At 39.0% G+C, this 23,345-nt stretch overlaps 1 protein-coding gene across 38 annotated transcripts in view; it reads right to left on the bottom strand.

The window, feature by feature from the left end:
- The window catches only part of SYNRG (synergin gamma), an 89,511-nt gene that overhangs the window by 28,580 nt on the left and 37,586 nt on the right, over positions 1–23,345 (bottom strand). For 33 of the 38 annotated variants that reach the window (XM_054456858.2, XM_054456864.2, XM_054456861.2 and 30 more), the window contains 5 exons: positions 22,296–22,544; positions 20,449–20,582; positions 14,446–14,564; positions 14,170–14,232; positions 6,158–7,102 (listed from right to left, as the gene is read on the bottom strand). In XM_054456858.2, coding sequence (XP_054312833.2) covers positions 6,158–7,102; positions 14,170–14,232; positions 14,446–14,564; positions 20,449–20,582; positions 22,296–22,544 — 1,510 coding nt within the window. The remainder of the gene's footprint in view (positions 1–6,157; positions 7,103–14,169; positions 14,233–14,445; positions 14,565–20,448; positions 20,583–22,295; positions 22,545–23,345) is intronic. The other 5 variants (XM_063655496.1, XM_063655479.1, XM_063655481.1 and 2 more) reach the window with 1 other exon arrangement.

Below are 23,345 nucleotides of genomic sequence, written 5' to 3'. Positions count from 1 at the left end.
TTAACTAAAAAACCTGGTCTGTGTCCTATAAGTCTCAAACACTGAAGAAAACAGGAATGAAAGTGATCGCAGTATAAGTGACAGGCTGAAAAATGCTGCTGTTTAATTGCCTTCCAGTGTTTTCTAATCTGTATGAAGATTTCCTGTTCTTCATTTGTACTGATTCACACAACTCTATGGTATAAATTATATCCACACTATCTATAAGCACCTTTGGATTTCTGTGTTAGTGTTTTAAGTTCAAAAAAGAAAACTGGAAATCCTGTGGATATTTTAAGTTAGAGGAAGACAGAAGGCCAAGGAATGGTGTCAGGATACACAGTGGGACTGTCCCTGGTCATCAGTAAAAATCTCATCAAAAAGACACCAAATGAACACAGAAGACAGGAAGTGCAATTGAGGCCTTTTGGTTCTCTGCATTAGTTTAGGATTTAGCACAGGTTTTTTGATATTGCCAGTGTTCCCTTCATGTTCATTTGCTTTTTTTTTTTTTTTTGAGACGGAGTCTCGCTCTGTCACCTAGGCTGCAGTGTGAGTGGTGCAATCTCGGCTCACTGCAACCTCCACCTCACAGGTTCGAGCAATTCTCGTGCCTCAGCCCCGCGAGTAGCTGGGATTATAGGCACGAGCCACCACACCCGGCTAATTTTTGTATTTTTAGTAGAGATGGGGTTTCACCATGTTGGCCAGGCTGGTCTCCAACTCCTGACCTCAGGTGATCCGCCCGCCTTCGCCTCCCAAAGTGCTGGGATTACAGGCATGAGCCACTGTGCCCGGCCGTCATTTGCTACTTCTAAAAATCAGCAGGGATTCTGATGTGAACAACAGAGTGACTACAGAACAACAGATACATAGGTATACTTTCTCAGGCACTGATACATGAAGTGAAGCACTAACCATATGTTACTTGGCATCAGGGTAAACAAAACAGTATTTTGTTTGTTTGTTTAAACCTATAGCATAGAATTCTTCAAGTCTTTTTTGCAAAAGAAGTTTAAGTCATTACATTATATTAAAACTACCTCCCTAAAAAGTAATGTTACTTTGGAAATATTCATTACTCAATTTGTGAATGTATGCTTTACACACAGTTACATTCAGTCATTTTCTGCAGCCTGCTCAGATAAACGCAGAAAAGAGTTAAAATAAAGCAGTCCTACATGGACCAATCTAGCATTACAGAATTCCATTGACAAAGAAATTCCTCAGCCAAAGCCATCAAGAGATTGGTTTTATAAATAGCACGGGAAAATCCAAAATAAAGGGCAGCTGGCGTTATCACTAGATAGAAGCTACACTAAGATCTCTTTCTTTCAAATTTGTTAGGAGCACATATCATAAATAAAATACAATGCATTTACACAAGGTTTTTGAAACCAAGTATTATTCAACTTTTTAAAGCAGTATGCTCTGGAAAATGCTGTATTTTGAATGGCAGGCCTGGCTTTTCTCAGAGTTAACCTAAACCTCTATATGCAACTTTTCTTTCTTAAATGGCATATTTAAGACACTACAAGTGATCTCTTAGGAGTCCTATTCAAAATCCTCATCTTCTTCTAGGCCGGGTGCAGTGGCTCACACCTGTAATCCGACTACTTTGGGAGGCCGAGGCAGGTGGATCACCTGAGGTCAGGAGTTTGACACCAGCCTGGTCAACATGGTGAAACCCCATTTCTACTAAAAATACAAAAATTAGCTGGGCGTGGTAGCAGGCACCTGGAATCCCAGTTACTTGGGAGGCTGAGGCAGGAGAGTCACTTGAACCTCAGAGGCAGAGGTTGCAGTGAGCCGAGGTCCAAGATCGAGCCATTGCACTCCAGCCTGGGTGACAAGAGGGAAACTCTGTCTTAAAAAACAAAAAAACCAAAAACAAAACAAAACAAAACAAAAAAAACGGGTGCAGTGGCTCACACCTGTAATCCCAGCACTTTGGGAGGCCAAGGCGGGCGGATTACCTGAGGTCAGGAGTTCGAGGCCAGCCTGACCAACATGGAGAAACCCATCTCTACTAAAAATACAAAATTAGCTGGGTGTGTTGGCATGTGCCTGTAATCCCAGCTACTCAGAAGGCCGAGGCAGGAGAATCACTTGAACTTGGGAGGCAGAGGTTGCAGTGAGCCGAGATCATGACATTGCACTCCAGCCTGGGCAACAAGAATGAAACTCAGTCTCAAAAAAAAAAAAAAAAAAAGTCTTCATCTTCAGTGATTTAATTTCCTTCCTTCCTCAAATTCTAAAAAAGAACAAAGAATTAAAGCCTCAAAACATAAGAATACAAAATGTAAACCATGGAAATATCCCCTTTTTCCAGGGATTTTATTGCTTTGGGGTTTCTAACCTGAAAAACAGTAATATTCTCAAGGTTTTTTTTTTTTTACTGTTACCATACTCTAAAATGGAGAAAATATTTTCCATGTTTGGCCTACGCTTGTTGCCACATTTCACTGGTCCTTCTAGAAAATGTTTTCTTAAAAATAAGAATGGTTCAAACCTTACTTTGTTAGACACACCCCCTAAAGTAGCATGTTTTAAGAATTTGCTTTATGTACTATGAGTAAAAAAAAAGGCTGAGGGTTGCTTCATCATACAGAACACATAACTGCAAACCTAACATGCTCTGCAATTAGAGGATGGAGTACCCAATTTTTCTTTCTTTGAGACTAGGTCTTGCTCTGTCACCCTGGCTGGAGTGCAGTGATGTGATCACAGCTCACTGCAGCCTCTACCTCCCAGGATCAACTGATCCTCACACTTTAGCCTCCTGAGTAGCTAGAACTACAGGAGCCCACCACCGTGCCCGGCTAATTTTTGTATTTTTTGGTAAAGATGGGGTTTTGCCATGTTGCCTAGGCTGGTCATGAACTACCAGTCTCAAGCAATCCACCCACCTTGGCCTCCCAAAGTGCTGGTATTACAGGTGTGAGCCACCGCGCCCGGCTGAGTACCCAATTTCAAACTCAAATCAAATTCCATCCTGAAGACTTCCTGCTATTAATACAGAACACTTTCCATTATGCAGATTATCAATTTAAATACAGTTTACATTTACTGTGCTCAGAAGTCCATTTCAATATTATTTGATGATATATATCTAATAACTAGTTATTAGATAACTAGATAGTTAGAGTTAACTCTTTCCACAACACTCAACTCTTAGGTCTTTTTCCCCACCTTCCCCTTCTCTTCTCTTCAATGTAATGCCTAGTAGAGACAGATTCTCTACAATAAAATATGATCAGTTTCTTCAAGAGAAGAAACTGCAATAAATGTTCTTTCTCCCTATCATGTAAAGTAGTGTAAGGTTTACTCTTGTTTAAGTTTTTAAAGTTATATTTCAATCCAATGCCATGTTAAAAACTTACATTAATGGAATTATAAGAAACAAAGGCTAAAATGTACCAATACTTTCTTAGGAGACAAGTGTTTGACGAAACAAAACAAAATGGGAAAACCCTCTAGTCTCAGGATACTATTGCTTTAAACTTGGTATCAGCCAGGTATTTCTTTGGTCTAACCCTGAAAAAGTACAAATTACACACATCCCCACACTTTCAAAATATGCCAAAGAATTATTTATTAACACAAGACTTACAGATCACAAAAGAGAGTGATACAGAAGAGCTGGAAAAGAAGTCATCAGAATAAGCATGCAGATCAGTATTTGCAGAGGAATATACTAAAGCAAATTCGAAGGCACATTCACACAGAAAATGTCTAAATCGAAAAAAAGACATCAGAAAAGCAGCCAAAAAAAAAAAAAGAATGCTAATTAAATACAAAGATTTTCAATGTCAAAGAAGAGGTACTTTACAGATAGGTAGGTAGGTAGCTACAGAAGTCTTGCTAACCCTTTGAAAATGTCACAGATGAGGGTTAGCTCTCGCTGCCAATAAAACCATATGATTTTAATGACTGCACGTCAAGATGCTTCAGTGCCACAGATTAAATTTAGTCAGGGGGAAAAAGCAGCCTAGTTGAAATTATATGCAGCAAGTGCTCAAAGGGTTAAATGTAATAATATGCAGAGAAATCAGGCAATGTTATCAGTATTATCTACCTTCCATACAAAGAATTATAGCAAGAGTTAAAAGAGACAGTATCCCCTTCAGAGTTAAGTTAGGGCTTCTAAACAGGATTAAGGTCCACAGATAGCAATCTACCAGGTTTTATTTTCTCTTCATCAGCTCACTTCTTATTTCTCCAACAAGAAGTACCTTTAACCCTCAAACTAAGAGAGCAAGAGATACTGTGGTGAACATGAGGATAAAATAAAACTACATTACTTTGAATAAGTCCTTGCCATTTACCCTCTACAATACATTTATGCAGCAATTTTGCACAACAGCAATATAGCGCATTGGTCAGACATCAACCCCTTTTAACAACCGCTCTAAAGGGATACTGCTCCTTTCTGACAGGAGGTTTACAGATCAATGGGAGGAAACAATCTGCTTTTAAGAATATCCTCCAACTGAAGAGAGTTAGCTTGAACATTACAGGCTCCAAGCTGGGGGTGTTCCAAACATACATAAAAGAACATGAGCACAGAAGATTATTTTAACAGGTCAGTAAGAACAAGCTTGGTCAAAAAAACCAACCTCCAAATAAAATGAGGGAAAAAAAAAGACACCCCAAACCCGGATTAGACTCATTTCATAAAGACATCTAGCTTGGCACTGTGAAAGAATATAGATTCACTTTCAGAAAAATAGTTTCTAATTAATAACTTCAGAGTCCAAAAGGCCAGTATACATGTTATGAGATTTTTAAATAAAAATCCAATATTGTTCAGAAAACAGAGCACTTTGCAACCAACTGTTGTGGTTCAAGCAACTCATACAAAAAAAAAACAAACCCACAATCACTCGATCAAACAAACAGCAGCAAAAAAATTAGAAAATTTCTGAGGAAAAGTACAAAAAAAAAAAAAAAAGAAAGAAAGTAGACAGTCAAGGGCACAGGAGCTCTTCAGACCGCCCACTGCATTTGAAAAACACCTTAGCAAGTAGCAACATGAAACATGCAATGTCTCTGCTAACTTGCTCCTGATTCAGCACCCTGTTTAGGAATTCCTACAACATTTCCATAACCAAAGGATGGATGCAATTTTGTTTTCCCACTTGCCAATTTGACATATGCAAAAGCTATAGGATTTTACAATTTCTGCCTGAATCTGTAAACTTGGAAGTGTCTCACGTGTCCCCCCTAGTTAGACAAAACCAAATCCTTCATATGCATAATACATTTTCTAGAATAATACAGTGATACTGAGATATTTCTCATTATTAAAAGGCCACAAAATAGGTTTATCTTTCTATATACATATCAAAAAACAAAACAAAAGAAAAACCAGGACACTTGGGAATCTAGTTTTTATGACAGAAGTTGAACTAGAGAGTAAATTGCTACATGTAAATCTACACAGAATTTAAAGAGGGCTCCCTAATAAGATGTTTTCAAACATTTTATCAGAAAGTTAGCAGTTACCCTATCCTAGCATCTACAGATTTGTTACAACTTAATATTTCCAGTAATAGAGTTAACACTGAAAACAGCTCCTGGATTCCACTGACAACACACACCCTCCTCTTTGCCAGGCCCTGACATACAGAACATTCATATATAAACTCTTTCCCTCTTCTTCTCTTAAAAGGGTGTGGCAAACTGCACTACAAGTGGTTAGAAATTTTTACTTTCTTGACCTAACAAGAGTTAATTTCTGTAAATCAAACAGAATACTATACTGGCAGTTGCTGTGTATGCCCAAGAGAAGAAAAAAGGAGAGGGAAACACTGATTTTACTCACAGAAATGAAGGAACACTGCTGGCACTGCAAAAGTCTTTATCAAATTTCTGGCAATGTGAGGTTCACTTAGCAGTGACTTTTTATGTGCCTCTAACACCAAGCTGGTGCTAGATTTCAAAAATGAAAATATCTTAGCTACCCAATCTAAGTTCCACAGTAGCCATAGTATCCGTATCAAGTATCCATAGAATCAAATTTAACACTGCTTTAAGGAGACTGGCAATAAAGAGGTTGATTATTAGAGATTCATAAAGATAAAGGGCCAGAGCCTTACTCATGTAAATCAACACCCGCAGAATCATCTTTGAAATCTACAACACCATCACCAGAGCAATCTCACCAATTCCTCACCTGCAGCAGGAGGATGCTGGCCACTAACTGTTGGTAAATCCAAAGAGCTATCAGACATGACATGCTTAAGATCTCCTCCCACATCAGCCAATTTCATGTCAAACTGAACAGAGAGTGCATCTTCAGAGTCCTCCTTGCCAACACTGCTGCCACCAATGGAAGGGAGATCCAAGGACTTCACTGATGCAGAGTCTTCTTTGGTGTGTCTGAAAGCCACTGCTTTCTCTCCCAGGGATTTGTCCGAGTTTATGGATGAAAATTTACTGGAGTGGAAGTCAGCAAAATCATCATCACTTTTTCCTGAAGGAGTGTTATCTTTTAGGTCTTCAACACCTAGTCCAGACCCTTCCAGAGAAAGTTGTCTGAAGACATCGTACTTGGTAGACGCAGCAGTCGAGTTTTGTCCACCCTTCACTGTGCTGCCCATGTTGCTGGTTAGAGGAACAGGACTGGCTTCCTCTTTAAGGGCATCATATTTGTCATCTGGCTTTTGCTCAGATGAAATAGAGCTATTACTGAAAGCCATAAAATCTGCAAAGTCATCCTGCTCCCCAGCAGGTGCTAGACCAGCATATTCCCCAAAAAGGCTGAATTCTCCAAAATCATCAGCCAAACTAGAAGTTTTTGTTGATGCCAGTGCTGTCGTAGTAGCAGCAGAACCTGTTGACTGTGGTGTAGAAACTGATTTTGATGTGCTAAATGCAGCTGAAAAAGACAATGGTTTCTCGCTGCTGCAATTAACTGAGGAAAACATATCTAGGTCTGCTAAGTTCAGAGGGTTTTTCACTTGTGCTTGTTGTTTCTGTTGTATAGTTCCTGAGGGGAAGGATGGTGGAAAAGTTTTGTCTTTTGTCGGTGGCTCTAGTGGTGATACACTATCGGCTGTTTTAAAATCAGTGAAACCATCATCAGTTCCTGCAGATCTGAATTCTGCAAAGCTTTCTCCTGAAAGAAAAAATAACACCAAACAAATGGGAATGCTGAACTGAAAACCATATAATACACAGCATATTAAACTGCAAGCATAATTTTACTGACTTTTCTCCACTGACTTGACATTACTTAATAATGTTTACATAGTTTAAACCCTATCGAACTACACATTTGTTTCCACACTGAAGTCTAGTGATACTGAAATAAATAGAAATCGAACTGAAAGTACCTGACAGTACCATTTTCATTTGCTCATGCTTTTAGTGTGGGATCTCTCTTAGCTCTAGATCCTACAATTGGCTAAAAGTACTCCTCTCAAGACTGTTTGTTCCCACAGCTAGCCAGCCAAGCAGACAATACAATAAGAAATAGGGCTAGAGGTTCTTGAAGAGAGGCATATTAAAACAGTTGCCCTTTAAAGATAAACATGTTACCCATTAAAAAAATCAGAGGTACCAATAAAGTATTACGAAAAATCCTACATCTAATATTCAGGATGTACAACACTTGGTTCAGCCAGGCACTTTAAGAATAACATTAGATACTATGTGGTCTTGCTCAAGTAAATGAAGGCATTAATTTGAAGGGAACTTTGATGAAAATTTTTGAAAAGGTATCTATTTATTTGCAAAGCATTCTAGGTGGGGCACATAGTAAAGCAGCTCCTCCCCATAGTCTCTAATAAGCTGAATCTCACAGAAAAAAAGTCCTTGAGCACTTGAGCTTTTCTAGAAATCAGCTGTCTCACTGTATCAATGAGCACTTATTTTTATTTATTAAAATTCAAAAGGATTTGAATAAATACCAACTCTATTATATAAAGTTTTGGAGGGTATGACTTAGACTTTAGTTTACGTTACGCTACTCTGAGGATGGGGTAACTGACGGAATTGTTTATTTATTTATTTATTTTTAAAATAAAATTTCTTTTGCCCATGACACAGCTCTCAAGAGATCCTGAGAAACATGTGTCTCAGAATTGTTTATTTTTATATTCTGGTTAAATAGAGTGGGTACTTACGTACTTCTCATAAATAATTAAACAGACTCCGTTAAGACATCGATAAAAATTTAGGCCTCTGATTCTTTTTTTTTGAGACAGAGTTTCATTATTGTCGCCCAGGCTGGAGTACAGTGGTGCCATCTTGGCTCACTGCAACCTCTACCTCCCAGGTTCAAGTGATTCTCCGGCCTCAGCCTCCCAAGTAGCTGGGATTACAGGCACCTGCCACCACGCCTGGCTAATTTTTGTATTTTTAGTAGAGACAGGGTTTCACCACGTCGGCTAGGCTGGTCTTGAACTCCTGACCTCGGGTGATCCACCTGCCTCGGCCTCCCAAAGTGCTGGGATTACAGGCGTGAGCTACAGCACCCGGCCCAAGGCCTGTGATTCTTAAAAGGTTTCCATATTCTTTATTATCATAGTAATGTTATCACTCAGGTACAGCATCAGGATACAGATGATCTCAGTTTTCTAATAGCATCTGAAGGTCTACCATAAAATCCACTAGGCTATATCAGGTAATAAAAACCAGAGATAAACCAAATGTAAATATAGTTATGCCAAGGCTGAACACAGTGGCTCACACCTGTAATCCTAGCACTTTGGAAGACCAAGGCGGGTGTATCACTTGAGGCCAGGAGGAGTTCAAGACGAGCCTAGCCAACATGGAGAAACCCCATCTCTACTTAATATACAGAAAAATTAGCTGGGCATGGAGGCACATGCCTGTAATCCCAGCTACTCGGGAGGCTGAGGCACAAGAATTGTTTGAACCTGGGAGGCGGAGGTTGCAGTGAGCCAAGATCCCACCGCTGCACTCCAGCCTGGGGGACAGAGAGAGATTCTGTCTCAAAAATAAAAATAAAAAAACAAATAAATATAGCTGTACCAACCAACATCATTTATTGTTTAAAAAAATGACTGCCATTTCTGGAGATTAAAATTAAGTAAATTAAAATATAAGCTTTAATTTCCTCACCCATTTTTAAAAATTACATTTTCCCCTAAAAATGACATATAAGAGCATATCAATAATAAAAATGTATTGAGAACCAAAATCCAATTCTTAAATTGGCAAATAAAATAATGCAGGCTTAAAATATACTGTGCTTGGGCCAGGCACGGTGGCTCACGCCTGTAATCCCTGCACTTTGGGAGGCCAAGGTGGGTGGGTCACCTGAGGTCTGGAGTTTGAGACCAGCCTGGCCAACACAGTGAAACCCCATCTCTACTAAAAATACAAAAAATTAGCTGGGTGTGGTGGCAGGTGCCTGTAATCCTAGCTAGTTGGGAGGCTGAGGCAGGAGAATCGCTTGAACCCTGAAGACAGAGGTTGCAGTGAGCCAAGATTGCGCCATTGCACTACAGCCTGGGCAACAAGAGCGAAACTCCATATCAAAATAAATAAATAAATAAAATAAAAATAAAAATAAATTTAAAAAATAAAATATACTGTGCTTTTAACAAGATATATACTTGGATATAGCAGGTGAAAAAAAAAGCACCAAAAACAATACAAGCTGATTTTTCCTCCTAACCTGAGATAGTTAACCAATTCACCAGCATAATTCATCAACACCAAGGAATTCATCTAATAAGAAAGGAACAGCATTCAGATTTCCTGTAATTTATATTTATAAGACATACCACTAGTAAAACTCAAGTCAATTTCACAAACTGACAGAAGATGTAAAACTTTTAAAAATCACCCTAGAATTTTAGATTAGTAGTATCACTGATTATACTTGTATTATTTCTGAAAATGTAGAGGTGATAAGCAGCCATTTTTATCACAGCCTAAATTTTTAATGTGTTGCTTTGAAATATCTGTGAAATTGACAAGTATTGCTTTGTTTGTTTGTTTTAATCACCACAGCAAACTACACTTACTGATGAATTGTAAACTTTTCCATTGGAAATGTAAGCTGGGTGAAAGGGCTAAAAGGAAATAAAAGCGGGTGAGTTTACAAAGGGAATTTGTTGGCAAATAAATTAGTCACAGTCAATGGAAGCTTGTCTTTCAGAAGGCATATTAAGCATATTATTTCATGGTTAGACTTTTGGTTAATGTCTACATACTTGTAAGTTTCCCTCTCCGTCACTTTTTAGACTCCAAAAAATCTCAAGAGACCACTTTTTTGCTAAAACTTCAATAAAAATGTGTCTTTATACAGAACATTTCCTCATTTACTTTAATTTATGGCTTAAACTCTGGAGATGGAAAAAAGGAAATATTATTAAACTCTGTCATTCAGTAACCTAAGAAATCCACAGCTCTGAACAACACAATACTATAAGATTCTTCATAAATTCTAAGATACTAACGTACTTTGACGAAGTCAAGCCAATGTATTTTTTGAGTATAAAAAAGATATCACACCATTTAGGAAAATAAAATCTATTCTCCTAAAATGAACAAAGTTGGCAACTCTACTTGGAAGACCTTAGAATTAAAGTTAAGATAGGAATGAAAGCAAATAAATGAAAATAACAACAATCTGGAACTTTGTTTAAAAAGTACTGAAATGTGGCTGGCCATGGTGGCTCACACTTGTAATCCCAGCATTTTGGGAGGCTGAGCTGGAAAGATTGCTTGAGGCCAGGAGTTCAAGACTAGCCTGGGCAACACAGCAAGACCCCACTGTGGTGGTGCACATCTACAGTACCAGCTACTTGGGAGGGAGGCTGAGGCTGCTTGAGTCCAGGAGTTGGAAGCTGCTGTGAGCTATGACTGCGCCACTGCACTCCAGGCTGGATGACAGAGCAAGACACTGTCTCTCAAAAAAAAAAAAGTATTGAAAAGGCAGGACTAAGGTACTGCTTACATTTTGGTGACACCACTGTCTTTTCCTATTGTCTGTTACAGGAATACACATTATGGTCATTAATACCATATTACACAAGAACCCTCATGTTAAACCATGTGCTCTTTACTCCAAACTTGTCTTGGCCCAAGTGTTGATGAAAGCATTGCTAGGTGTAAATAAAAACCTAACAAGTCAAAAGTTCCCCTCGGGTTTATCTCTGTTACTCCCACTGTGTATCCGATACAGGCACTTAGGAAGAAATGGCTATTACATTCTAAAAGCTTGGATAAAACAAAAGAAAATATTTCTAGAACCTAACAGTTATAAGGGGCTGAATATTCTTATAAGTGGTGGGCTTTCCTTCTTTAAAGATGATTAAGCAATACAGTTTCTACCATACCTACCTACCTTCTCTCCCCCACCCCTAGCAGAAGGGTAGAAATAAAAGATTGCTGAAGGATGTCCCAAGTTTGAGCATTCAATAGGTAAAGATAGAATGTGGTATTGTTCCCGGAAGGAAATTCTCATTAGAGTATACACATTTCATAGCATGCATAGTTAAGCTTTGCAGAACATAATTTGACCTATGGGTTATCTAAACCCTACCCATCATGTTTACAGAAGGATTTAACCACAAACATAACTTTCAGTTTTTACATATATGACTCCCAAATGATCATTTTATATCCCCTTGTACTCTAAGTCTTACTATCAGAGATGGTAACCACATGTGCACATAAACCCCTCTCTCTTCATCTTTCTCATTAAATTACAGCCAATCTTGAAAATCTTGTAAAGTGGTGATTGAGTTTGACACAAGCAAAGTATAGTAACTGATCACTCATTCTTACTGGATTAGCGCGCAGATGATTGAATATTGACGTCTGTATCCTTGAACATACTAAGTGAGCATTGTTTGGTTACTGCTTCTGTTTGAAATGATCCTGTGTTTTGGTTGTGACCCGAGCTTTGAAGTGCTACTTGCCATTCCCTTTCTTTCACAGAGCTCTCACCGTTCTAACATGAAGGATTTGGTAAAATACGAGTTTCGTTGAGTCCTGCTTACTCCCACTTGGTCATCTTTGTAGGAATCCAATGTTTCATTGGTTTGTTTTTAAATTATTTTTAGCTGATGTTCATGAAGAAAAGTGAGTACCTATAACCACGCTACTAATGAAAGAAAATCCTAGCTAAGAAGGTGCATTTCTGTATGAGAGCTGTGTCCTACCATCCTTTGGGCTCTCTGCTGGAAGAGTAGAATCAAATCTTACATAATGCCTTTTTAATTGTACGCTCTAGTATTATAGATGTAAGACAGTACTGTAATATACCTCTGTGAATGTATCTTGTACCTGCTTTATGATATGTAGCAGTGACTATGCCTTAATCAAGTCATTTTTAATAATGTTATTCTAGAATGTTTTCTTTCTAGATCATGAGTGAAAGGCTAAAAAATAACAAACAATAATGGTACCAAGTACCACAACAGCAATAGAAAAAAAAAATCCTGAAAAGAAAAAGACTGGCCAAGTGTGGTGGCTCACACCTGTAATCCCAGCACTGTGGGAGGCCGAGGTGGGCAGATCACCTGAGGTCAGGAGTTTCAGACCAGCCTGGCCAACATGGTGAAACCCCGTCTCTACTAAAAATATGAAAATTAGCCAGGCATGGTGGCAGGTACCTGTAATCCCAGCTACTTGAGAGGCTGAGAAAGAAGAATCGCTTGAACCCAAGAGGTGGAGGCTGCAGTGAGCCGAGATCATGCCACTGCACTCCAGCCTGGTTGACAAGAATAAAACTCTGTTTCAAAAAAAAAAGACTAGTTGCTGCCTTTACAGCCCGCAGATTGCTGTACTGCTAATACTTCAAGCAGTGTAGTTTGAGTATTAGCAGTACATTGTTGAGCAGTGTAACAAATCAGAGTAACCACGGCTCTCATTTGACAAGGGAATTTAACTTGTCATGCAAGCTCCCCGTGAAAGGGAATGCCCTATCTTCAGAGGAAACTACACTGATTTGGAATTTGCCCTAAATTTTATTTTATTTTTACTGTGACCAGGCTGGGGTACAGTGGCACAATCATGGCTCATTGCAGCCTCGACCTCCCAGGCTCAAGCAATCCTCCCACCTCAGCCTCTGGAGTAGCTGGGGCCACAGGTGTGGCCAGTAGACGAGGTCTCACTATGTTGCCCAGGCTGGTCTCAAACTCCTAGGCTCAAGCCATCCTCCCACTTTGGCCTCCCAGAGTGCTGGAATTACGGGCATGAGCCACTGTGCCTGGCATGCCCTAAATTTTAGAAAATAAATAATTCTCGATAACTGAAGCACATTTACCTCCTTGTAATTTCTAGAACCATAAGAAGTAATCTTATCCCCCTTCTACTAGATAATCCCCCATTCAGTACCTATCATTTTTTTTTTTTTTTGAGATGGAATCTTGCTGTGTTGCCCAGGCTGGAGTGCAGTGGCATGATCTCGGCTCACTGCAACCTCTGCCTCCCTGAGTTCAAGCGATTCTTGTGCCTCAACCTCCTGAGTAGCTGGGACTACAGGCATGTGCCACCATGCCTGGCTATCTTTTTTGTATTTTTAGTAGTGATGGGGTTTTACCATGTTGGCCAGGCTGGTCTGGAACTCCTGACCTCAGGTGATCCGCCCACAATGGCCTCCCAAAGTGCTGGGAAAACAGGTGTGAGCTACTGTGCCCGACCCTATCATGATATTTTTTAAAAACAATGGCTTTTTTTTTTTTTTTTTGAGATGGAGTCTTGCTCTGTCACCCAGACTGGAGTACAGTGGCGCAATCTCGGCTCACTGCAACCTCTGCCTCCTGGGTTCAAGCAATTCTCTTGCCTCAGCCTCCTGAGTACCCGGGACTACAGGTGCGCACCACCACACCCGGCTAATTTTCATATTTTTAGTAAAGACGGGGTTTTGCCGTGTTGGCCAGGCTGGTGTCAAACTCCTGACCTCAGGTGATCCACCCTCCTCGGCCTTCCAAACTGCTGGAATTACAGGCGTGAGCCACTGCACCCAGCCTAAACACGGTTGCTATTATTAAGGTTTTTGGAATTAGAATACTTATAGTTTGGGTATCTATTATAAACACAACTACTATACCATATTGTTTTATCCATTCAGTTTTTTTCTCCTAAACACACATACACACACACACTAAAATAAAGGGAATGCCACTGAAAGAACCATCGAAAATCCCTTTTTTATCAAAAATGGAAATAATTTATCCTTTTGAGGACTCAAAAACTTACCTAAAGGTTTATTCTCTGCTGTCTGTTCGAGTTCTCTGAAAGCACTATATTTATCACCAGGATCTATGATAGAAAGGACAGAAGCTCAGTTAAGGTTAGGAATCTTGAAATCACAGCTCCAGGAAGTGAGGCAGATTGGTTTAACCAAACACTATTAACATGTGGTATATAGGCATTTTACATATTTAGCACAGAAGATCACCACTTAAAGATTCATACAATTTAAATATTATGCAATTTAGCATTCACAAGTTTATGAATTTACCAACTTTTTACCTCCAGGTGGAACAGTATTTTCAGAGGACTTGTCAGCTGCAATTCCTTTAAACACAGCATATTTGTCCATTGAAGGCAATGCTTTAGTTCCAGGAAGTGGCATCAACAAAGAAGGGGCACTGAAGGAAAAAATAAACATATTTTGATGACATTGAATCCTTCCTTTATTATCTAAAAGGAAGTTAGAATTAAAATGGCAAACAGGTATTTCATTAAAACTCATGGCTCTCTGCTTTAAAAGTTAGAAACTATATAGTATACGTATATACCACAAAGAAAAAAAACAATGTCCTTTTTCAAAAAACAAAACAAAACAAAAAACATTACCCAAACAATCATTTTTTTCTTGATTAAATGAAGAGGGGTCAGATCCATGCTGACTGTCTAAGCATCTCTTTAAGCCATAATAACAACTGGCATGGCGTTGGAAGTAGATTATTAAAGAATGATGACTTCCTGCAATTTTAACTTAAGGTCCATAAAACTGCAAAAGTGAACTGTTCCACATATGTATACTCAATATTTTAAAATAAATCATGTTAACCTTAATATAAATTATTATCTTCAATGGGTTCAGAGTGCAGAGGTAGAATAGTTAATATAAAAATCTATTTATGAAATGCTGTTCAAGCCAAAATGTAAATTGTTTTTCTTCTGATTGTACTGCATTGCCTACTGGTAGAAGTGCATACATCTGATAAGCTGCCATAGAGTTCATACAATTTGCATTTTTACAAGGATCACATCAGCGGTTGCAGAAGCTATATTTGTAACAAAACAACAATCACTTCAAAATTAGATAAAGATACTTTTGCCTGTGGACATATTTCGTGCTGGATGGAAAAATAGTGTAATGAGTAGCATCTGTGTGGGTAATTCTTAGAAGGCTTAAACACATACTATAAAAGCATTACTTTTTTTTTTTCTTCCTCTTCTTCTCTTATCAGACCCAGGCAGCTCCCTGGAAGAACACCTTTACATATGAATGACTACATTCCACCACTAGTTTGTGTCATTCAATACCATGCACAAGTTATATAAATGGATTTCTATTGAGTTCTTTGCCCTGGAGCAAAAATCTTTCCACAGTCATTTAAATCTTCTTATCAGTGGCTTACAAGCAAGGTAAAAACTAGGCTCTGGCAGCTGCATGCTAATGGGGTACACAGTCCTTTTAGGGCTTAATGCCATCAAATATTATGATTTCACATCACCACCAAACAGCTGCTACATAACTGATCTTGACAAATGAAATAAGTCATCATCTATACATTGTAAGTGGACTTTTTAAAAGTTCCATAAGTAATTAAAGTACAGTTCACTGTACAGAATGTTACATGGGAATAAAGGAAATTAACATCTTAGGGAAAAAAACCCCCAAAGTTGAATGATTTCTTTATTTTTCATGACCCTCCAGCTTTAGCTATGGCCTTTTAAGGCTCATCGGTAAAAATCTTTCTACTAAATGTTACACTTAATTGATTATTAATTTTAAAATTATATTCACAGAATTGGAAAAAAAACAACAACAGAATCTTTAGGGTAATGAACTACTGCTTGCTGATTAAAGTCAACAAAATTCCATTCAAAAAAAGTTATGACTCAAGACTGTAATTTTATGCACACTGCAAATGAATATTTCATTCCAGTTCTTTCTCTGAAGTTATTATTTTAAAAAACCACTGTAATCACCATGAAAGTGTTTATGCCAGTTACATAGTAGTCATCATCCGTTCCAAACATGAAGACAGTATTTCTACACTTTCACACTAATAAAAATACTCAAGTGAGAAAGGCATATATGATTTTACACTTAAGAACCTGTATTCTACTAAAAGGTAAGACTTAAAAAATTCGGCCACAAAAAAGTATTTTACATTTTCTCTAGTGAATCTATTAGTGTTTTACAATCACTCCATATGACTGTGGTGGATAGCTTTATTTAGTTGCTTACCCTGCTAAATATATACATTTAAAAAGAAATATTTTGATCTCAGCAGAATAAACTAACCAACCCCAAAGTCCTATATGTTAACCCTTTGTGAACTTTTATTTATTTTTTTGAGACAGTGTCTTGCTGTGTTGCCCAGGCTGGAGTGCAGCGGCACGATCACAGCACACTGCAGTTTCGACCTCCTGGGTTCAAGTGATTCTCCTGCCTCAGCATCCCAAGTAGCTGGGACAGCTGGTACTACAGGCATCCACCACCATGCACAGCTAATTTTTGCATTTTTTGTAGAGTTGGCATCTCCATAGGTTGTCCAGGATCAAGTGAACTCCTGGGCTCAAGTGATCTGCCCGCCTTGGCCTTCCAAAGTGCTACGTTTACAGGCAAGAGCCACTGCACCCAGCCTTCCCTGCCAGCATTTTTTTTTTTTAAGACAAATTCTTACTCTTGTCTCCCAAGCAGGAGTGCAGTGGCGTGATCTTGGCTCACTGCAAACTCCACCTCCCAAGTTCAGCAATTCTCCTGCCTCAGCCTCCCAAGTAGCTGGGATTACAGGCACACGCCACCAGGCCGGGGTAATTTTTGTATTTTTTTTTTTTGTAGAGACGGGGTTTCACCATGTTGGCCAGGCTGGTCTCAAACTCCTGACCTCAGATGATCCGTCTGACTCGGCCTCCCAAAGTGCTGGGATTACAGGTGTGAGCCACTGTGCCTGGCCAACCCTGGCCCCCTTGTTGACTTTTCTATGATCAATGTCCCATATCTGCTTTGTTGATTAGGCTCCCGAGTGCCTGGCATATAGTATTTTCTGAATGAATGACTGGATGATATTGTTGCCTTCCAGAGGCCCTTCAGGTCTTATGTGCGGGCTCAACTGCCATCTCTCCTTTGACTCATCTAGTTTAACACCAAGTCTAACCAATTTCTCAGATATAAACTGTTCAGTGTCTATAACTCTAAACCCCGAGTAATTCTCATCACCTCACAGCAGGATTACCATGGCAATTGAATTTATTCTATACACAGTAGCAAGAATCACTTTCATTGTGCCACTTCTTACTCCTAAAATGCTTTATAATAGAGTATATCATAAGTCATAAGCCATCCCACAACTGGTGCTGTCCCTAACTAATGTTATTTTCTCACAGACTAACAACGCTCTCCATCCCGGTCTACTCCTAAAACCTTACTTGCCTTTTCCTCTTCTCTAACAAGTAATGCCCATTTTCTGTCCAAAATGGTCTTTCCTAGGCTTAGCTATTCACATCATGATTTAACAAATCTCTTTTTAAAACAGTTTGGAGTACAGATTATCATAAACTAGGGAATACATTTTATATATACATTTAAGGACTAATCCTAAGAGAACTTTATCAGGTAATTTAAATACGAGATAAAACTAAGTGTCTTTAGAGCAGGAACTGTGGTTTTTACTTCTGTATTTCTCATGCCTATCCCAGTGTCTGGCATATAGCAAATGCTAAATAAATGTTTGTTGGATGAATAAATGAATAATGAGTATGAATTCTAGATAAAACCAAAATAGTTTCATTCAGCCGTGCGTGGTGGCTCAAGCCTGTAATTCCAGCACTTTGGGAGGCCGAGGCAGGCAGATCACCTGAGGTCAGGAGTTCAAGACCAGCCTGGACAATACGGTAAAACCCTGTCTCTACTAAAAATACAAAAATTAGCTGGGTGTAGTGGCGCATGCCTGTAGTCCCAGCTACTAGGGAGGCTGAGGCAGGAGAATCACTTGAACCTGGGAGGCAGAAGTTGCAGTGAGCCAAGATCACGCAACTGCACTTCAGCCTGGAGACAGAGCAAGACTCCATCTTAAAAAAAAAAAAAAAAATAGTTTCATTCAAGGAAAGACGGAAGTAGTCAAGTCAGGGCTGAATGTAAGAGGAATAGCTGCAAAGTATCATATATGAAAGTAAACTATTACATGGAGATAATGCCACACAAAATTGCTAAAACCCCATATATCTCAGGTCTGGCTACCATCTTAAAACTTTCTACCCCCAAATTTTAATTTCATCTACAAACAGTTTTGCTCAGAGAAATAAACCACCCATTTGATAAATTAGGTTTATAACCCACATACTATAATATAGTCATCCAACAGATCTTTATTAATTACATATGATGGGGCCAAGCACTACATATATAAAAATGAATGATTGTCTTCAGATACTTACAGCCTAGAAAGGGAAACAGTCAGGTAAACCAGCAATTACAATTAGGGCACAGATAATCGTCAGGTACTATAGCAGTAGCAAATGAGGTCGGAATTGGTTAGGAAAAACTTCCTATATTTAGCTGATTTCTGAAATGGAACTATAACTATGGGGAGATCAGGTACGGGTACTTCAGACTGAAGCAAACAGAACGGATAAAGCTTGAAAGAGCATGGTCAGTTTGGAGTCATGATGGCAAGGCTGGAGTGTAAGTCATGGGGAATAGCAAGAGTTGAGAGTGGGCAGGAGTTAAGATCACACACTGTCACACAGAGCTGACAGAGTTAATGGTGGTAAAGGAGAGAGGACAGAGCCAAAGTAAATAGCATGTTTTTAATTTGGTGACTGAATATGGTGACATCATTCACCAAGGAAGGGAATAACGATTTAACACATTTTTATTTGGCTTTGAGTAGGAAAACAATAAAGTTAATTTCATGCAGTGAATTTGAGATGCCTTGAGTCATTCAGATAGGGATGCTTAGATAGCAGTAGTACATATAAATTTTGCTCGAAGGAAGAGATCTGGAGTAGAAATACAATTTATGTGTCTAGAAGGTTTAACTTGTGTTGGTGCAGCAGTCCTGGAAATACCAGCACTCTATGGTCACATTCCTTATATGTTTCTTCTATATGTTATGTATATGCATTTAATATATTTTTAAAATCAGGAGAATAATCTCTTTTCCTAATTTGTAATTCTCTATAATGCCTATCCCTTAGTTCTTGTTACAGTGTGTATGCAGCAAAGTGCTGACTAAGAGATAATCAATTGGCTAAAGGGGAAGAAATGAGCGAAACTGCATAAACAGGAACATAGGAGACATGGAATCTGTATTCTGACAATAACCAATTCGAAAAATAAAACCAAAGGAATTCATATCGCTTACTCTGGTGTCTGATGTGTTCCACTTTGCAGAAATATCTAAATACTTTTTTTTAAAATGCCGCTGGGCATGGTGGCTCATGCCTGTAATCCTAGCACTTTAGGAGGCCAAGTAGAGAGACTCAATTGAGGTCAGGAGTTTGAGACCAGCCTGGCCAACATGGTGAAATGGTGAAACCCCACCTCTACTAAAAATACAAAAAATTAGCTGGGCATGGTGGTGGACACCTGTAATCCCAGCTACTAGGGAGACTGAGGCAGGAGAACTTGGGAGGTGGAGGTTGCAGTGAGCCGAGATCACGCCACTGCCCTCCAGCCTGGGCGACAGAGCAAGACTCCATCTCAACAAAAAATTAAAAATGCTGACAACATACTGAATCAGTTACTGTACCTGAAGGTTAAGGTGGCGTGTAAAACCTTAGAGAAATGTTTATGCAGCTGTCTATGCAAACAACAGAAATCTGAAGGCTTAAAAAGACACTAATGTCAAATATACAAGAAATGTGAATGAATATGATTAGAGTTCTGAATTATGATTCTGTGGAAAAGCAACAGTACACAACATTACAAAAATGTACAATTATGTGCTCCTGCCTAAAAAACTTTTTAACAGTTGAAGACCTTGCTTTAATACAGGAACACGAAGTCATCACTGCACAGGTGCTCTTAGCTATAATAAAGGTTTGGCACAGGTAAAAAAGAATATTGACAGGCAGGTGTGTACTTACAGGAAACAGTAGGAGCTGAAGTTTAAGGTGGACAAAGGGGAAAGAAATTTGAAGAGTAAAAGTATTAATACAGAGGGAATAATCACGGAAAGTAGTAGAGTAAGGAGTCTTAATTTTTAAATTTCTCACACCTAGCCTTCCTATTATGGATGCCTCTTTCTTAATGGTTAAATGCAATGTTAAATATATTAAACTCTTTTCTACCTGTTTCCATGCTGGGAGTTACTTGTTTTTGAAGAAGCAGGCAACTCTTGGAAATCACTGAATGAATCATCAAGGGATTCTGACTTAGAAGCATCTTGAAAATCCTGGAAGTCGTCTTCTTCTGGCTTTACTACCTAGGTTTATAAAGGTCATTTAAATAAATAGCGCTGACTGACAAAATAAATACACAACAAATTAAAAGTCAATCTCAAAGACTGCCTTTAAAATTTCTCAGTTTAGATACATTAACTCAAGTGCTTATGGCAGGAATCCTGTTTTGTATTTTTAGATACTCTCTGGTACAAATGGTAAAAGACTGGTTTAAATAGCTAATCTAGGCTGGGAGCAGTGGCTCACGCCTGTAATCCCAGCACTTTGAGAGATCGAGGCGGGCAGAGGTCCTGAGGTCAGAAGTTCGAGACCAGTCTGGCTAACATGGCGAAATGCCATCTCCACTAAAAATATAAAAATTAGCTGCGCATGGTGGCATGTGCCTGTAGTCCCAGCTACATGGGTGGCTGAGGCAGGAGAATCACTTGAACCCAGGAGGTGGAGGTTGCAGTGAGCTGAGATCGTGCCACTGCACTCCAGCCTGGGCGACAGAGCAAGACTCTGGCTGAAAAAAAAAAAAAAAAAAGCTAATCTATACATTTGTAAAATAGCTGAATAACATTCATTGGGTTACTGAGCGCCTACCAACTTTAAAAGATATATCTAGCCGGGTGTGGTGGTGGCGGGCACCTGTAATCCCAGCTACTTGGCAGGCTGAGGCAGGAGAATGGCTTGAACCTGGGAGGCAGAGGTTGCAGTGAGCCACGATCGTGCCACTGCACTCCAGCCTGGGCAACACAGCAAGACTCTGTCTCAAAAAAAAAAAAAAAATTAAAAAGGAAAGGTCAAAATGCTAAAAAAAAAAAAAAAAAAAAAAAAAAGACATACAGATATATCATGCATGTTTGCAAATTAAGTGACACAAGCTCATCATAACCAATCACATACTTGTACAAAGAGTGGACACTGACTCCTAATCCCACACTCCAGAAGTACTGTTAACAGCTCATTTGTTTTAAAGAAAAATGAGATTACACTATATTGCTCTATACTTTAACTATATAACAAAGACACATTTCCATGCAGTACATGTAGATCTATCTCATTCAGTTTAGTGATTACCACTGTGTGAATGAACTGAAATTTATTTAACCTTTCTCCTCCTGTTGGATATTTAGCTATTTCTACTTTTTACTCTAACAAACAATGTTACAACAAAAATTCTTGTATACCTTTGCTAATTTGAGTTACTATTCTTGGGATAGATTTCTAATAATGTGACTACTAGGATAGAAGATATAGACATGCTGAGGCTTTTTTTTTTTAAACTCAGTCTCCTTCTGTTGCCAAGCAGGAGTGCAATGGTGTGATCATAATCATAGCTCACTGCAGACTTGAATTCCTGGGATCAAGTGTTCCTCCTGCCTCAGCCTCCAGGGTAGCTGGGACTACAGGTACACACCACCATGCCCAGCTCAACATGTAAAATTTTGATAGCTATTGCCAACCCTGCCTTTCAACAAGGCTGTACCAATAAGCCTAGAGTGTATTAGTCACTTTTACCCTACTTTTTCAATGACATTAAATATTATATATTTAAAACATTTTTGCTAATCTGAGAAGTGAAAAACTAAAGTATTTTAATTTCAGGTTTAGCAGTTTTCCTGAAAGATACAACCTAAGAATTTAAACGTGCTCACCATAATCCAGTAACCTACTCTATGTATCCCTGGAAAAAATGGTGCCCAGATTCACTTTCAGTGATTATTTGAAATATGCACAGCTTCGCCATTTACCTGATTCGCAGGGTAGGTTGGTATGAAACCACTAGAAGCCTGGGCTGCAGCTCCACCCACTGGTCCAACAAGGTTAATGCCCATGACTGGCTGGCCAAGGCTGAGAGGCATGGAGCCCGCAGGGCCTGAAGGTATCACAGTTGGCTGACTCACCGGTGTAGGCAGAGTCATAGAAAAGCCACTTAAAGATGGAATAGGAGCTGCTGGGAACTGGTTTAAAGCATCAGGACTCATTGCAGGAATGCCCCTCTACAAATGATAGAAAGAAAATGGATTAGGGGATTGTAAACCATATACGGTCAAAATCTGGCTGAGACCGAAAGGTAAAAATCTGTAGTCTTTGCATGTTTCCACTCCAACTCTCAAAACTCATGAATTTGATTTAAGAAAAAAAGTTACAAGGTCAGTGCAAACCTAATACTTAACAAAGAAATGGCCAACACATATCAGTTCTGACATTTTCACTTTCTGACAAGTTTGGTTAATTCTATATGATCAAATCATTTAAAATGACTTTGCAATAAAAGAAAAATTTATACCAGACTGAGAATACTTTATATCTATGAAATTTTAGAGAAGAATTTCAAAACACAGAGTAATTTCACCTATTACTGACTAACTTTCAAGTTCAGAGAATGTTAATATTAAAAGTCTTTAGGCCAGGCGTGGTGGCTCATGCCTGTATTCCCAGCACTTTGGGAGGCCGAGACAGGTAGATCACTTGAGGTCAGGAGTTCGAGACCAGCCTGGCCAACATGGTAAAACCCCATCTCTACTAAAAACACAAAAAGTAGCCGGGCATGGTGGTGGGTGCCTGTAATCCCAGCTACTTGGGAGGCTGAGGCACGAGAATCACTTGAACCTGGGAAGCGGAAGCTGCAGTGAGCTGAGATCGCGCCACTGCACTCTAGCCTGGGCAATAGAATGAGACTCAGTCTCAAAAACAAACCAAAACAAAAAGTCTTTAAACAAAGGAATAACTTGCTATTATGCACATCATATAAACTCTACATTTTTGAAGTACTATATCCTGAAAATGATCTAAATTTT

Source organism: Pongo pygmaeus, chromosome 19 (genome assembly GCF_028885625.2).
Source record: "Pongo pygmaeus isolate AG05252 chromosome 19, NHGRI_mPonPyg2-v2.0_pri, whole genome shotgun sequence".
In the NCBI taxonomy this organism is placed as follows: Eukaryota; Metazoa; Chordata; class Mammalia; order Primates; family Hominidae; genus Pongo; species Pongo pygmaeus.
This window is presented reverse-complemented; position numbering and strand designations above follow the sequence as displayed.